The sequence below is a fragment of the Salminus brasiliensis genome, chromosome 17 (assembly GCF_030463535.1).
Source record: "Salminus brasiliensis chromosome 17, fSalBra1.hap2, whole genome shotgun sequence".
Taxonomy (NCBI): Eukaryota; Metazoa; Chordata; class Actinopteri; order Characiformes; family Bryconidae; genus Salminus; species Salminus brasiliensis.
In genome coordinates, this window is record NC_132894.1 from 31,229,103 (window position 1) to 31,246,603 (window position 17,501).

The window sequence follows — 17,501 nt, forward strand, 5'->3', positions numbered from 1 at the left end:
CTCTACAGTGAACCGTGGCCTTATTTACATCTTAGCCATTATATTATGTGGAAATTCTAGAAAAAAATGAAATTAAGGTTTAGGTTAAGTTTAAGGTAATCACAAATTTTAAGTGTATAAAATTATAAGTATAATTAGTGAGAATGGGTACAAAGTAGAAACATGGACTAGTTTGGATATTCAAGCATCCTTAATGACCGGATTTTCAGTTAATAATGCTGTTAGCAAGCTTTTAGGTGGATAACACTGGTGTTAGCTGGCTAAAGAAATCAAAAAACTAAAATCAAGAAAGTACTTGAATGAAATTCCCCTTTAAATAATGGAAATGATCACTCCTGACCACTGAATTTTGCAGGAAACAAAGCACAAATGTTAAGCGCATGGCTTAAAAAGCAAAAAACAAACTTTTGCCGTATAAATACGTAATAAAATATGTTCTATTTTTCCAAAACACACTAGATTTTTGTGTCAGATGAACAACAGGCTGCCTCATCAGATGATTTCATGAGCTAACACTGCTAACTGATGTTCTGGATGCTGACGAGGACAACAGCCTTCTACACACATATCATTTTCTCCTCATTGGCTGATAAACCAGCACCTCGACTGGAGTACTCGAGTACCTGGGCTCACCCCTAGTGCTGTCACTCGCACTCGCTGTTATCCTAGCTAAAGCAGCCCTTCAAAATATGAAAGTTTTGCGCAACAGTACACTTTGTCGTCCAATCAGGAATTCAATTAATTATTTCCATGTGTGGGATCATATAGGACTTTTCTAATACTATCCCTTTTCCCACACAGAGCAGCCAGAATGAGCCTCATCCACTCCTTTCATTAGAAAGGCCTCGTGGTGCAGGGAGCGAGGACCAGAAATAAAATGTGGCGCAGCCGAATGAGCCCCATGACCATTCATTTTCCCATAACACAATATTTAACTATGCAGCCGGGTTTATGGGCCGTGGGATTCGAGCCACAGGGCTGGTACGGGGCCTGGGGCCGGCCGGGTGGCTTTGAGAAGGATATTATGGAGAAACAGTTGCGGTTGTGTCACTGGGCAGTCACAAGGCACCCACGTGGTCTCCACACCCCTACAGGCATGGCTGCTCTTTTCTGACCTCCATATGCACTTCTGTTTTCTATCAGGAGCGTATCTGACTCGTAGCCGTGGAACGACTCCTCTTACTTTTCCTCTGCACTCCTTTCACTTTGAGGGGTGGAGGGAGGGGACGCTTCCTGGACGATGAGTTAGTCACCCGCTGCTGCGAAGCGGTACCTTGAATTGAATAAGCCTGAAATGCAAACACGGAGAACCTGCATGGAATCAGATTAAGGAAACAACTAGCAGGGTTTCTGGCCAGACAGCATTTGGAAAAAGTAATTTTCCACCAACGTCTCTTTCAAATAAGAAAAATTAGGTATCATAAGAGGATTTACTGGCATCTAAAAATCGAAAATAGATTTTAAAAGGTCCACATCATAGAGGCCTAAGCGTCCCTCACCTTTTGGAAATAAAAGAGAGTGTAAATATTGAAATATAGCCAAAATGACCTTCTTCCAACTATGTATTATCGACAAACTTCTCTAAAAGATGCTAAGAAGTTGGTGCATGCATTTACAACCTCAAGGCTGGATGACTGTCACACCCTCCTGGCTGGAAGCTCATGTAAACCATTAAATGAGCTCCAACCGGTTTAGAATACAGCAGCTAGATTGCTCACCAGAGCCAGGAATGGCCTACCCAATTTAAAAAAGTCAATTACCCAATCCCTGTGTATGTGAACACCCCGTATTACTAGCAACTGACTGCTAGGCTAGGCAGTCAGCGTGCTCGGAGTAAAGCATGACTCCTCAGATCTGATATTACAGCTAATAGTGCCTGTGCTGACCGATATCACACTAGCAGTGATTTGGGGTGGAAGTGGTGAGAAAGTGCCATGAACCTACCCCTGAGAGAGCAAGGCCAATTGTGCACTTTCTGACTCCGGCTGCTGATGGCAAGCAGTGTGACTGTGATTCGGACCAGCGATCCTTGGATCACAGTGTCAGTGCCTTGATCCACTGGATCACTTGGAGCCAGACCTAGAGACTTTGACCGTTCTCTCATCCCTTCACTGGTTGGCTGTTAAATTCCATGTAGCTTATAAAACATTGTATAAAGCTCTCAAAGGTTTGGCCACACAGCATCTTGGTGATCTCACTGAATCCCATTAATAGCATTAAAAAACACCTAAGAACAACCTTCTCAACCCTTAGGACTCAGACACGCTCCTGATCCTCATATCAAGATTGAACTTCAACTTTCATGAGCCTTAGGTACCCATGACCTTGCTGCCAGTTCACCGGTTGTCTTTTCTTGGACCCCTTTTGGTAGGTACTGACCACTGCATACAGGGAACACCTCACAAGACCTGTCCCATGTTTTGGAGATGCTCTGTCCCAGTCTCCTAGCCTGTGCTGCCCATTTTTCCCACTTTTAACACCATCAACATCTCCAAGACCTGACTGTTTACTTGCGTCTAATAACCCCCCCTTGACAGATGCCACTGTGAGTGGGGCTAATGTTATGGCTGATCGGTGTATGTGGACACTATGATAACAAACCAAACATCATTTAAAGTCTCGAAGCAAGAGTAAAAGAAAGAGGAGAGACGTATTTCCTCTTTGTGGGGTAAATATGCGTATCCGTGGGGGTTGTTAAGGCCTAGACAGAGACAATAGCCCCTTCAGTTGGCATATAAAGCAGTCTCCTGCAACACAAAACACATGATGTTGCAATGTGATCTCAAACAGAACGTCCTCATGAATCCACACAATTCCTATGAGAGCAGCTCATGCCGATGCTATGTCACGGCGACATGTCTTTGGCCCTTAGCTCGTCAGTTGTGCTGATTTTAGTATAGCGAATCCAAGATGTGGCAGCTGTCGGACTAGGAAAGCCGGTCTGAGGAGCGAGAGAGGGTGAACGGGTGTATGCGCATGATGTTATGGGACAGGCATGCTAGCATAACCATAGCAAAGTTTTACTAGCATCTGGCCGACGAACACCGGGAAGGAAGCCACAAGAAAGGAACAGGGAATTCATGGCTATTTTCTCTATGTCCATAAGGGGAGCCAGCGTCTAAAACACCCCCCAAAACCTCCTTGATTTGGAGCACAGGCTTTTGAGTCAAATTTTACATTTAGGTTCTTGCTTTGGGTTAGAAAAGTACATTTTTGGGCTACAAAACAATGCCATGTTTTTTGATATTTGAGAAAAAGTATTTGGACAAAAGTATTGGAACACCTGTTCATTCACTGTTTCTTCTGAAATCTAGGGTATTAAAAATAGTTTACCCTGCTTTTTTTGGAGTTACTGTCTCTACTGTCAAGGGGAAAGACAGTGAAGGAAAAATCTACTAGATTTTGGAGGAGCACTGCTGTGAGGATTTGATTGCATTTAGTTGAGGTTAGTGAAGTCAGGATGCTGGATGATGATCACCACCCCACCACATTTCCAACCCCCCAACTCATCCCAAAAGTACTGGATGGAGCACCATCTATCATTTCAGAGAACACAGCTCTTCCACTGCTCCACAGCTCAATGCTGGGGGGCTTTATACCCCTCTAGCCCACGCCTGGCATTAGGCTGCATGGTGCCAATAGGTTCATGTTTATCTCCTCCAGAGAGTCCTATTTTGTTGGCATGACTTCTTTACAGGGACTAGACAAGCTGTGTGTGTGTGTGCATTTGCACATCTGTGTCAGCAATGGATACAACTTAAAAATAGCTGAACGTATTAATTCGAAGTGTCCACAAACATTTGGACATATGGTGTATATAGTAGAATTCAGGGTATGTTTATCTTATTTACTTTCTACTAATCCACTGAGCTGATCCTTAGTCAGTTCTATGCACTAGTATGAGATCTGAGGATCATTCCTGAACTGTGCCTCAATCTAAAACACTGTGTTTGGAGTTAGATTGCCCTTGGGGAATTTTTGCAAAGGGGCTCAGCCACCATATGACAGTCCGTTTTCCCTCACTCTGGCAACCCCGTAATTGTGGAGCACTGAGGAAAGAGGCAGTGGAGGCTAGATGTCATAGTGTTGGCTCTTCTCATCGCAGGCCACATGGTCCACATTAGTGGGGTATGCTGTCTGCTAGCAGGGGGGATTCTTGCCTTATCGGCCCACTGGGACTAGAATGTGTGCTAGCGTTACATCGCACTTCCTGTCAAAGTCACCAGTGGTCAGATCAGATATGCAAGAGAGAAGTTTAGTGTTTCTGAAGAACTCCTGAGGAATGTGAGTATTGTGTTTGTAGCATGGTAATGATGTGTAGGTGTTGCACGGCACAGCAGGTTTTACATTTACGGTATTCGACCATTTGGCTGAGCCTCTTATCCAGAGCGACCTGAGATTTGAATCATGTTACACAGGTGGAAGAATGATATGTTAGGGGATTTGCCCAAGAACTCTTATTGGTGCAGTGTAGTGCGCTTGTCTGGCCATGGAATTAAACACTAGTCTGCCACAGGGAAGGCAGTGTTGTTACTGACTATGCTACATCAACCACTGGGTTTGTCAGGGAACAGTGCTGGGGTGTTTACAGATCAGGACTAGGTGTGAAACTGAAGTTACAGTGAAACTACAGTAAAGTTACCGTGAATTGAGGTATAACCACAGTAAAGTTACAGTGAAGATACAGTGAAACTACAGTGAAGATACAGTGAATTGAGATATAACCACATTGAAGTTACAGTAAACTGAAGTAAACCCACAGTGAAGTTACAGCAAAACTACAGTAAAACTACAGTGAAGCTACTGTAAAACTACAATGACGTTACAGTAAAACTACAGTAAAAATGTAGTGAAACTACAGTGAATTTACAGTGAAACTACATTGAAAATACAGTAAAACTACAGTGATGTTACAGTAAAACTACTGTGAAACTACAGTAAAACTACAGTGAAGTTACAGCAAAACTACAGTGAAACTGCATTGAATTAACAGTGAAACTACATTGAAGATACAGTAAAACTACAGTGGTGTTACAGTATAATTACAGTAAAGTTACAGTGAAATTGCAGCAAATTTGCAGTTAAACAGTAAAAGTGCAGTAAAAGTGTGTCTGTATTGGCTGGCTGGAAACTGTAGCATCGTTACGCTACCCTCTAGTCTCTCTTTCTCTTTCATTCCACCTCCCTCTCTCTCCCTCTCCCTCTCTCTCTCTCTCTCTCTCTCTCTCTCTCAGATGTGAATAAGCCACATGAACATTCAAACAATGCGCAGGCAGGAACTGCACGGTTAACACGGCTCACAGTTCAACTTACTCTAGTTGTACCCTTCCCACCTTCTACTACAACTCAGCAGAGAGCGAGAGAGGGAGAGAGAAACACGAGCGGGAGAAAGAGAGTGGGGCGTATGCTCTAGTGCTCAGGAATGCAGGAAAACAGAATCATGTGAAAAGCAGGATGCTCGCTGGAATTCTGGGGGCTTTTTTTTTCTCTCTCCACGCTCCCAAAACAGATTGTGGTCTTGGGCAAAGAACGGAGACAGAGAAACACTCACCATCCATATTCTTTGCTCTGTGTTTTTTTTTTTTTTTCTTGAAATATTTGAAGTACTTCCTCGGCTGAGTGAGGCAGAGAGTAAAGAGAGGTTTGGAGGTTTAAGGTCGGGCCTGTTTAAGCTCCGCTGCCCACTAGGAATAAGGCCTGGCTCCTCCGGGTGCACTTACAGCATGCTGTCTCTCTCTTTCTCTCCTCTCTGCTCTGCCATCTTGCAGCCCTTCAATAGGCAGCCATCATAAACAGCATCACATCTCTGTAAACAGTGCACTTACAGCACTTTAGAACCGACCCCGGCACGGAGAAAGTGACTGAAAACAGAGGCAGCAGGTACGCCGCCGACATGCTACCCCTGCTATCTCTGAATATGTAGAGAACAGTGGTGTAGCGGTGCGTGTACTCGCACAGAACTGTCATGGCACGGACGGCACGCTTCGGTGCGTGCAGTTGTGCGGAGAATACGCGGTAGGTGGTAGGTTATAGGCGAATGGCTGATGAACGTAATGTGCAACCAAATTTCCCAAGTGCGAGGTCCTGGAACTTTAAGCGGAAACTTCAAGCTGTGAGCCATTAGCACCTACAGTTTGGATTTGCATGGTATAGTGGGAATTGTAGTGAATTTGGGAATATCACTGTGGTAACAGTAGTTTTTCCATTGTATTTTAACTCACGGAATCATGGTGGATCGCAGGAGGGTGGTGTGTCGACATTGTTGGACAACTGTAATTTTTATGTGCAGAAAAATCGACCACATCACCACATTAACATCAAACACGCTAATGCTTACACACTACAAGCTGTAACAGCTACCTTAAGGGGGCGCTACACAACACTAGGTAGAACAAACTGTAACTTTTGAGCATAGGTCTGAGCATAATAGCCTACTATTGGCAACAATGAAGGCTTCAATATCAGCATTGGAAGAGAAAAAGGGCGAAGACATCCTTAAATATCATTAAATGCTGATATATACAGGCTAAGTACCCTTTTCGTACCCTTTGCACGCTAGTCCCAAAAGCAATATTACTACCAACATGGCTTCAGTGAGAACATCCAAGTTAATTACAGGCTCTCTTTGAGGCAGCAGCCAAAAGGAGGGAGAGAGGGAGAGCACGAGAGAGAGAAAGAGCGAGAGACAGAGACAGAGGGGGTGCATGGATCTGATCGTTGCGTGTTTGGCTTTTAACCCTGTACATACAGACTGCATTAAGAATTTAACTTGGTAAATAATGCAACACAAGGACAACTCTGAATATTGATTTTCTGTACTTTCAGCCATTTGCTCTCACACGGTCTGCAAAAGTATGTGTCATATTACAGCATTAGCATTAGCTTAGAGCACTTTGAGAAACACTAAGTGGGTTTTTTTAAAAGTACTTTAAGGGAGGCAGGGAGGATGTGAGGGTTCCAAGGGCAGGTGAGAAGGTACTTACTGCCCAGTGTGTGCAGTAGGTGATTTAGCCGACTGGTGGCTATTATTATTGAACCCTCCACCTATTCCCTGATCATAGTCTTCCCAAGAAAGGGATATTTTGATGTGCTGAATAGCAGGGCTGCATAATATGTAGCCTACAAAGCACCATGTTATCAAAACACCTGATTACATATATATGATGTATATGTAATGGTATCATAATGAAGTGTGGTATGATTTTGGTGAACCCTTTATGCAATGTGGTTGAAGAGTGAGTGAGGTTGAATGAGTGTTATTTCTATTCTTATATTATTGATGAGATTAATCGGGATACAAATTATTATTTGCCAGAGAGCTCATTTGCATATTAAATCATAAATAATAAATCAACAAGCGATATATTGTACAGCCCTACTAGACAGCGTGTTCATTCTCGCTAAAAACCCTTAACTACGATTGTGTTCATCACGGTGTTCCTCAGGGTTCCGTCCTAAGCCCTTTCATGATCCTTCAGAGTGTCCTCACCTGCTAAGGCCTTGATACGCGAGCGTTCGAACAGCCGGGCCGAGCTGTTCTCGTTGTCCCACTCCTCATCCCAGCGGTTGTTGACAGTATCCTGGTACTGCTGCTGGATGTCCATGTGGTCATATTCTGCGGCTACTGTTGTCATCCTGACCTCTCACCTTTCGCCTTTTCACCGATCACACTTCCTCATGGGCGGCTTCCTCTGAAGCCCTGCAAAGAAGGAGAGAAGGTGGGGGCAAAGGTTAGAATTAATAAACATATGAAGCCTAAATGAAATCCAGTCAGCCGGGGCCTACGAGTACAAGGTTAGCACAGCGATGCCGATGGGGCAATCCCATCCCAGTGATTTCACCACTTTCTGGACAAGAAATATTGTTGGTTGGGGTCTACAATGGGGAGTCATGACCCATTAAGCCCCCCACACCAAGACTTGACCTTATGTGACACAGTTTCAAGTGTTTTTCAAAGGTTTTCACGGCTTCCTCAAGGGCTTTCAAGCGTAAGAGCCAAGCACATGTTGCAACTCCTTCCACTCAAAGCACAGCAAGGCTCAGGGCACATATCGCCCCCTACTGGTCAACCTTCAGAACTGCTCTGTAGGACGTCAAACCATCTGCATCCAGAGAGCGTGGACAAGTACAGTTATTGGTGTTCTTCAGCTGAGGGCAATTCATAACAGTGACAGAATGGGGAGGCTCTGGCAGAGCTAGCTAACCATAGCGTCTCCTGCCAGGGTTTTTTTCTCTGCGTTTGCTGTGTGCAGACTCGCTCCCCTTAATTGAAATCAGCACTCTGCCCTCAAATGCATGAGTGCATCTCAGCTTGACAAGCTCAGCGAATACCTCCTATGTGTGTGTGTGTGTGTGTGCATGTGTATAAGTGTGTGTGTGTGTGTGTGTTAAAAAAAAACCTGTTGTCAGCACTATGCCTGGAGAGAGTCAGAAGCCTATGAACCAGCGCCCAGTACCAAGCATGTGTGTAAGGGCTAACTGCAGAGGTGCCAGACAAAACACACACACACACACACACACACACACACACACACACAGAAAACAAACAAATAGAGAAAGCTGCCTGTTCACCGTGCTAATGTAGGGCTTCTCTCAATGCCGGGTTTGTGGTCCTCTTGGGTTCCACCTCCTCTTACTGCATTTAAACCTCTGTTCACTTTTCTAATTGCTACCATGAGGCCGAAGTCAAGCAAAATAAAGAATGTGCTTCAGTCCTGTGGGAACCTCCACACCCCCCCAGCCCCCCATTTTCTTTCTATGCATACCTCCCACACACACCGAAATAGCTCTGCACTAGCCAGGCTATCTAGCGGCGCAAGTGAAATGCTTTATTAACATCTCACTGCAGACTGCGCTGCACTATCTCGCAATTTAGGTGGAACGAGTCTCTTGCTGAGACTCTTATGCCCTCCGTTTCCATCCCAGCCTCTTTGTACGAGTAGGAGCCTAACGCTAAGTCTCTGAGACTCCTGGCGGTGGAGCTGGATAAATATAACCGCGCCACCGGGTCAGGCTTTTTACATGTGTAGGCCGCAGGAGCTGGAATTAGAGTGGGCACAGAAACACAGCAAAGTAAACACACGGGTGGCACGGGAGTCCAAAGGATGGATTTATGCACTGACTTTTTAGGCAACGACATGGAAAAAAAATCAGGAAAAAAGACCACACACACACACACACACACACACATACAAACTAGAACTAATGTATGTGTTTCTTCTTTAGTCTGAGCCAAGAGAACCAAACTACCAGACGTCATTAACACAGTCTTAATGCTAATGCTTCACCATTTTAATAGTACAGTTTTAGCGACTCACAGTGATATCACATCATATTTATTAGTTATTATTATGTAATTCCACTGACTGACAGAGAAGCTAACAGCTAACTAACGCGATAAACTACCACTTAGCTACCACAAACTAACGCACAAGGCCTGGCTAGTAAATAACAGCAAAAATATAAGATATATTCTTCAGTAATACTTCAATAATAATGTATAGTGTTTTCTTGAATAGCTCATTTTTACTTGAGTAGTATCCTATTAACTGACACAGAAACTAGCTAGCTGCTAAACTATTGTGCTAACTGCTTGCTAACTAGCAAACCACCTTCAGCTAACATGCTAACTGGTCAAGCTAATATCTGTAAAGAAATTAAAACCAAATCAACAGTAATATATATATATATATATATATATATATATATATATATATATGACATATAAGTGATGTATTCTTCAGTAATACTTAATCAGTACAGCAATACTCTTCAGTAACACTTTAGTATTAATGTATATATATAATATATAATAATGTAGCTATAATGTTTTCTTGAATATGTAAATTTTACTTCAGTAGTATCTTCCCAACTGACAGTGAAGCTAGCTGCTAAACTATTGTGCTAACTGCAAACTAGCAAACATCCTTCAGCTAACATGCTAACTGTGGTCAAGCCAATTTGCTACTGAATTTATTTAATAATGCTGGGACATATTTATTAAAAATCACATCCATAGTATATATGGATATGTTATATACATGGACTGTTAGAAAACCATTAGGCTAAATGTGTCTAGAATCAGTCACACCTCACCTGTGCAACCATTAGAAACCTGAACACTGTGATACACCTAATAATGGCGGATTATTAGACAGGAACCATTACCAAAACACCAGGAATCAAGTGAAATCTTTACCAGATCGATTACAATACACTAGGGATGTAAACATTCCTATAGATTTGTTAGTAAATATGCCCCAGCATCATAGAATAAATTCGGTAGCAAATTAGCTTGACCCCAGTTTGCATGTTAGCTGAAGGATGTTTGCTAGTTTGCAGTTAGCACAATAGTTTAGCAGCTAGCTTCACTTAGCATGTTCGCTAATGTTGTTTGCTAGTTTGTGGTTAGCAAGCAGTTAGCACGTTTATCTCATTAGTTAGCAGCTAGCTTCTCCGCTGGTCAGTGGGATACTACTCAAGTAAGCCTTAGTTGTTCAAGAAAACACTTTATTCACATTATTATGAGAATTATTATCTATCAATTTACACCATTATTTACTATTTTATTCCAGTAGTAGTATTAGAATAGCACTGACCACAGTTAACGCAAAAGCCTGGCCTTGTGTTTTAGTTAGCAGTTAGCTTTTCTGTCAGTCAGTGGAATTATATAGCTAATAACAACTAATAAATATAAGGCTGTGGCTGCTAAAATGATTTTTCTGTCACACTCATACAATTGGTTTGATTTTAATTTCTTACATTAGCAAAGTTTAACTTTACAGTTTCTCCACAGCTAAGAAACCAGACTTGAATCAGGTTAATATCCACCATGTGTCCCTAATAAATTTTATTACAATCAAGAGACATCTTTAACAGATCAATTACAATATACTATGGATGTGATTTTTAATAAATATGTCCCAGCATTATTAAATAAATTCAGTAGCAAATTGGCTTGACCACAGTTAGCATGTTAGCTGAAGGATGTTTGCTAGTTTGCAGTTAGCACAATAGTTTAGCAGCTAGCTTCACTGTCAGTTGGGAAGATACTACTGAAGTAAAATTTACATATTCAAGAAAACATTATAGCTACATTATTATATATTATATATATACATTATTACTAAAGTGTTACTGAAGAGTATTGCTGTACTGATTAAGTATTACTGAAGAATACATCACTTATATCTCATATATATATATATATATTACTGTTGATTTGGTTTTAATTTCTTTACAGATATTAGCTTGACCAGTTAGCATGTTAGCTGAAGGTGGTTTGCTAGTTAGCAAGCAGTTAGCACAATAGTTTAGCAGCTAGCTAGTTTCTATGTCAGTTAATAGGATACTACTCAAGGAAAAATGAGCTATTCAAGAAAACACTATACATTATTATTGAAGTATTACTGAAGAATATATCTTATATTTTTGCTGTTATTTACTCCAGTATTTTATTCCAGTAGTAGTTTTCCAAAAGCACTGACCACAGTTAGCGAAATAGCCAGGCCTTGTGCGTTAGTTTGCAGTTAGTGGTAGTTTATCGCGTTAGTTAGCTGTTAGCTTCTCTGTCAGTCAGTGGAATTACATAATAATAACTAATAAATATGATGAATATGAAGAAAATCGTACTAGTTAGTCTAAATAGTTCTAGTTTTAGTTCTGCTTAGCTTAGCGTTCACACTAACACTTTTGACTTCAAACCCAAAGATGTAAACAAAGTTCTTCCAGGCAAAAAGTTCCAAATTTAATAGCGTACATTAGGCGAAAATAATTGCAGTAATAGCTGGAAAAAGGAGTTCGTTTTACTGTGGTTAAAAGCAGCATTATGTAAGAAATGGGATTTTGTGCTGCCGGGCTTTCCCACGTAATTCACATTTACTTCATTACCATAACGCTGCTGTAACTGAGCCTGTGGGTTTCATGCATGTCTTATTTCATGCGTCTTGTTATTTTTTTAAAGCCGTAAACATCCTGGAGTTGGTCCGCTTAGACGTCTTTGGTCCAAGTTGCGCTCTAACTTCAATCAAACCACACCGTTTGTTTGGCAGACTAATTCTGACCTTCTCAGGGGGTCTTGTTTCGCTTGTCTGGTGGGTACCAGGCAGCATTCTCACTTCTTTTAATGAATCGCACTAACAGAGAAATCACTCCAGGGTTCATTTTAATTGAACCCAACCTGCCAAGTCAGAAAGCCCAAACATACAGTACATTTCATCTGTGGTAACATTACTGGGGACTTCCAAAGGATTTGTAGAAGAAAATCTGAACAGTTACTATAGTTTACAACAGGATACTGCTTAAGTATATATTTATATACTATAAATGATTTTACAATGATTTCACAATTTATATTACAGAATATATTTAATATTTTGAGAAAGGTGTTAACATAAGTCATATTGTCAGGCCATATTGAAAATGTATCAGATCGTGACGTTATGGAGCTGTACCGATGTTATCAAATCTAACAGAATTAGAAATGTTGCAAATACAGTCCTATAAAATCCTGAAATGCCCGAGATTTGATTTGAGATTTCAACATCAATCAATTTAACCCCTTAAATGCAAGAAGGCTTATTACTCAGCAACTACAGGGACTTCTGTACAAACTGGTGGGGCTTTTTTGGGGGGGAATAAAGGTTTGTAATAGCACTTTCAGCCTGCCGACGGCCCACAGGCTTTTTAAGGGGTTAATACTTAATACTTTCTAAGCAATGGACTGAAATACAGAATAAAACAGAGAGCCGCTGGCAGATAGAGAGCACAGCTTTCTTTGCAGACATTTGCTAGACATTTCATTCCAATAGTAGAATTTCAATATCACTATTTCTAGTATTTTCCTTTTAACAACACCCTGGCCTTGTATTACTTGCTTTTGGAAAGTCAGTGGTCATGCATCCCATCTTGACATCTGCATCATATTGGAAAGTCCAGATGCCAGAGAAGTCTGCCCAGCTGCCAAAAAAAAGTTTTATTGATTTTCCAGATACCTTCCAGATTCCATAAGTCATGTAGTGCACTCTCTTATGTATTGATTTGATATTGAAGCGTGTGTATCGCGTTCACAATAGCCAAAAAAAAAACAAGCCCATAATAAGGTCAATGTAAATCTGTTTACATGACAGCAAAGATGCACTGCAACGCAAGAGAGCTTGAACTACAAGAGCTTTTCTTCTGTAGTCACGGATAATCATGAGGTCTTCAGGATGTGAGAATCCGAGAAGGCCATTTACAGTAATGGGGGGGGGCTGTAGGCTGCTGGTAATGCACCTGCATTAGCCACTCTTCTGTTACCGGCCATCAAATGAGACTAGCTTCATTCTGCACGCGTGTGTGGAGCTGTACGTAGAGCCGAATGAGGCTAGCTTCAGTGGAAAGCTGCTTTTCCTCTTTTCCGTCTCTATGGTTGGAGACATTTCTAGCAGGTGCATGTGGGGAGTAACTCAGGATGCTGACGTCTGTGTGCGTTTTACAGCCTCAGCTCTGGCACTAGGGCTGGACAATGTGTCCAAATACTGTATCAGGAGCAAGGTTTCTATCCAAGCATTTTTATGAACATTTTGCCGTATCAAATAAAAAGGTTTTATAGAAATGGCCAAATAGAATAAAGCAATGTAAACCAATGTAAGCCATAAACCAATGCCAACCAACCAATCAACACTGGCTGACTGGATGTCACCATTCAGTAGCTACAAAACTTGACAGACCCTCAGATCCTCAGTTTTTATTATTATATATATTTTTTCATTATTTGAAAATAGCATCTGTCCTTAAACATTATATAAACATTTTATAACTAATGAACCAATAGAAAAGGACTGGGACTAAAATATCATTACATTAACCTTCATTAAACTAAATGCATTATATAAGATTCATTTTTTTCATCTAATATAAAGTTAGAATCAGATTTAACTAAGATTTTAGCAAACTCTGCCAACAAAGCCCAGGCCCAGACTATAACGGCTAGTGCGCTACAGCACAAACAAGAAGGAATCATAACTCTTCGTTCGCAAATCACCCTCATCATCATCATCATCATCATCTCTTCCTCTGTCTCTTCATCTCTTAAAGGCCATTATGAGCGCTTCCTCTGTCCACTCTCCGTCCACTGATTCCATTAGCTGGCAAACGAGACAAGATACGAGGCTCTTTCGCTGGGTCACTATGGAGACTATGATTATTACGCTGCGGGCCGAGCAGGACTGTGGTCACAAATCCCAGAAAAACATCAGAGCAGATTCCAGCTTATCGGGTTCTCTTTCTTTTTTGTATATGTGTGTGTGTGTGTGTGTGTGTGTTTGTTTGTGTGTGTTTGTGTGTGTGTGTGTGTGTGTGAGAGAGAGAGAGATAGACACACTCTCGTGTGCGATGTGCTCACTGAGGGGCTCCTTACTGATCAGATAAGATTAAGGTGGCACGACTCCTCGACTATGTTTGATGTGCTTATTCTGTTTGGATAGCTCCTCTTAAAATAGCCGTAACTCTGCCTCTGATCTCCTGCCTCGTCTATCAGCTCTTATGAAGGCAGAGCAGAGCTTCAGCCTCATTTGCTCACAAACCGGAAACAGGCTCTAAACTTTGCCCAGACTGAAAGGATGGACGATACTGACCGCGGCCCATTTGGCTTCAAGGTGGATCATTTTAATCGATTAGTGTGAGTGTGTGTGTGTGTGTGTGTGAGAGAGAGTGTGTATCCACTTTAACATTTGTGTTTTGTAAAGCTTCAGTAATCAGTGGTGGGCTGAGAGCATTAGCCTTCTGCTGATATGACCGATCGATTTATGGAGAAGAGGAGAAGGGTGGTCATCACTGGACTCATTAGTGGCCGATCAGCACTGCTCACACTTTATATGGGAAGCAAGTGGAGGTCTCTCTCTCTCTCTCTCTCTCTCTGTCTCTCTGTTTTCTTCCGACTGTTTCTTCTGCTTTGTGTTTAGATATTTTCACCTCTTTCTTTCTTTCTCTTCCTACTACTTTTTTTCCTTCCTTTGCTTCTGCTATATCTGCTACTTCCCTCTTTCTCCATTTTTTTACTCTCTCTTTTATTTCTCTCTGTCTGCCTTTCTTCCCCTTTTATCTGCCCTTCTTTACTGTCTTTCTTTATGCTTGTATTCTTTCTTTGTTCTTCCTGCACATGAGTATCTTTCTCTTTTCTTTCTTTCCTGCTTCCGTCTTATTCTTCCTTTTCTTTTTCTTTATTCCTTCCTTCCTTCATTTTATTTCTTCTTCCCTTTCTTCTTTCTTCTTTTATTTTGTGTCTTTCTTCTTTCTTCTTTTTTTTTCATCTGTATTCTTACATTTTCTTTCTGTTGTTTCCTTCCTTCCTTCTTTATTGGTTTTCTTCCTTCTTTTCTTTTTTAGTTATTTAATTTTCTTTCTTTTTTCTTCTTTCTTTCTTTACTTTTTTCATTCATTCTGTCCTGCTTTCTTTCTTTTTTCTTTCATCTGTATACTTACATTTTCTTTCTTTTCTTTTCTCTTTCTTTCTTCTTTCTGTATTGTTCTTTTTGTTGTTTCCTTCCTTCCTTTCATTTTCTTCCATCTTTCTTCCTTCCTTCCTTTCTTTCTTTTCTTTTGCTTAGTTCTTTTCTTTTCTTCCTTTTTCTGTTTTCTTTCTTTTCTTTCTTTCTTTCTTTATTGTTCTTTCTTTTGTTTCCTTCCTTCCTTTCTTTCCTATTCTTCCATCTTTCTTCCTTCCTTTCTTTTTTCTTTTCTTTTGCTTAGTTCTTTTCTTTTCTTCCTTTTTTCTGTTTTCTTTCTTGCTTATTTTCTTTCTTTCTTTACTTTTTTTCTTAATTTATTTTCTTCCTTCTTTTCTTTCTTAGTTATTTAATTTTCTTTCTTTTTTCTTCTTTCTTTCTTTTCTTTTTTCTTTCCTTCCTTCCTTCTTTCATTCATTTTGTCTATTTTCTTTTTTTTATGTAGTTTCTATTTTTGCCTTGTTTCTCTTTTTATTAGTTTCCTTCCTTTTTATTCCTTCTTTTCTTTCGGCTCTTTTTTAGGGTCTCTGTTTTTGTTTCACCTCTCTCCATCTCTCGTTCTACTCTACTTTCTTTCTACTGTTTCTCACTGTCTCTGTTTCCTTTTTTCACCTCTCTCTATCTTCTACTCTCTTTCTGTAGCTCCTGTCCTGCTTTTCCGTTTTTACTCTCTCCCCTCTCTTACATCCTACCGTTCTCTCTTACACGTTTGTGTCATCCCTCCTTTCTACTGTCTTTCTTTATTCTTTTTCTCATTTTCCTTTTTTCTTTCTCTCTCCTCCCACTCCCTATCTCTCCTGCAGGAAATGAAAGCTGGATAAGGCTGCAGCTCCAACAAATGGCCTCCTCTACTTTCTCTCTAGATGTGTGTTGTTTTTTCTTTCTCTCTGTGAGGGAAAACATCTCGGAGGCCTGTGGGAGCAGAGTGGGCCATTATTATGAAACAGGAAACCGGAGCCTCCAATCTCTGTAAACTTGGCTCGATGCTCGGACCCCTGCTTAGCTTAGAAAGAGACAGCATGATCGCAGCCAACGGACGCAGCAGGCCAACTTCTCCCACCCCCTGTGAAGACCGGAGCTCAGAACCAGCTATGACTGATCAGGTCTGCGGCCCGCACTGACACCGTATTGTTCCAGCCTCGGCGCGGTCGGACAAATAAAAAGTGGTTCTGTGTGTTTGGCATGGCAGCCCTAACGAGTAAATCACAGAGGAGAGAGGTGCGGTTTTGCCTCAGAGATTTACAGAGTCTGCGCTTTGACTCATTTCCAGGGGACGTTCGCCTTTCCGCCAGCAGGGGGCGCTGATGGGCGGCTTCACTGCACACAACAACACTTGGGAAAGCATTTAGACGTCTGGAGCTGATCATGATTAGCTGTATCTGGGATTTGGGTTTGGTGGATATCGTCCTGAATATTTATTGGATGACAGAAGAAGCGAGGAAGAAAGGCCAAGCTTTCCCAGAAGGCTCTGAGTTTGAGGACCAACACCCTCAGCTAAAGGCTCTGCAGCTGTTTGGACGATAACGCAACACGTCTCTCACAGTCCAGCAAACACTGAACTCTGCGAAGCAGCTGCTGGTTCCGCCCTGCTGCCTCCTACACACACACACCCACACACAAACACACACCAGACAGAGATCTGCACTAGCCGTGCAAATAACACTCGACTCAGATTTGGTACTGAACTGAACTGCTTCTTCAATTTAACACCGAAACTGCTCTGAACCTGCGAGGCACGGACCTCACAAGACCTCTGAAGACCTCCAGTGATACCTAGCACCAAGACGTTAGCGGCAGATCCCTTAGGTCCTATAAGCTGGCAGGTGGGGCTTCCATGGATCGCATCAAGGAGCCTTGGGCACCCATGACTCTGTTATCAGCTCACCAGTTTTAGTAGGTACTGACCTCTACAAACTCAAAACATCCCACAAGGCCTGCCTGATGTTTTGGAGATGTTCTGACCCATTACAGTTTGGCTCTTGTCCAGGTTGATATGGTTCTTATGCTTGCCCATTT

General features: G+C 41.6%; 1 protein-coding gene across 1 annotated transcript in view; it reads right to left on the bottom strand.

Moving 5' to 3' along the window:
* Positions 1-17,501, bottom strand: part of sptbn1 (spectrin, beta, non-erythrocytic 1) — an 89,250-nt gene that overhangs the window by 48,637 nt on the left and 23,112 nt on the right. Inside the window, exon 2 of the mRNA XM_072660402.1 lies at positions 7,490-7,699. Coding sequence (XP_072516503.1) covers positions 7,490-7,634 — 145 coding nt within the window. The 5' untranslated portion in view covers positions 7,635-7,699. The remainder of the gene's footprint in view (positions 1-7,489; positions 7,700-17,501) is intronic.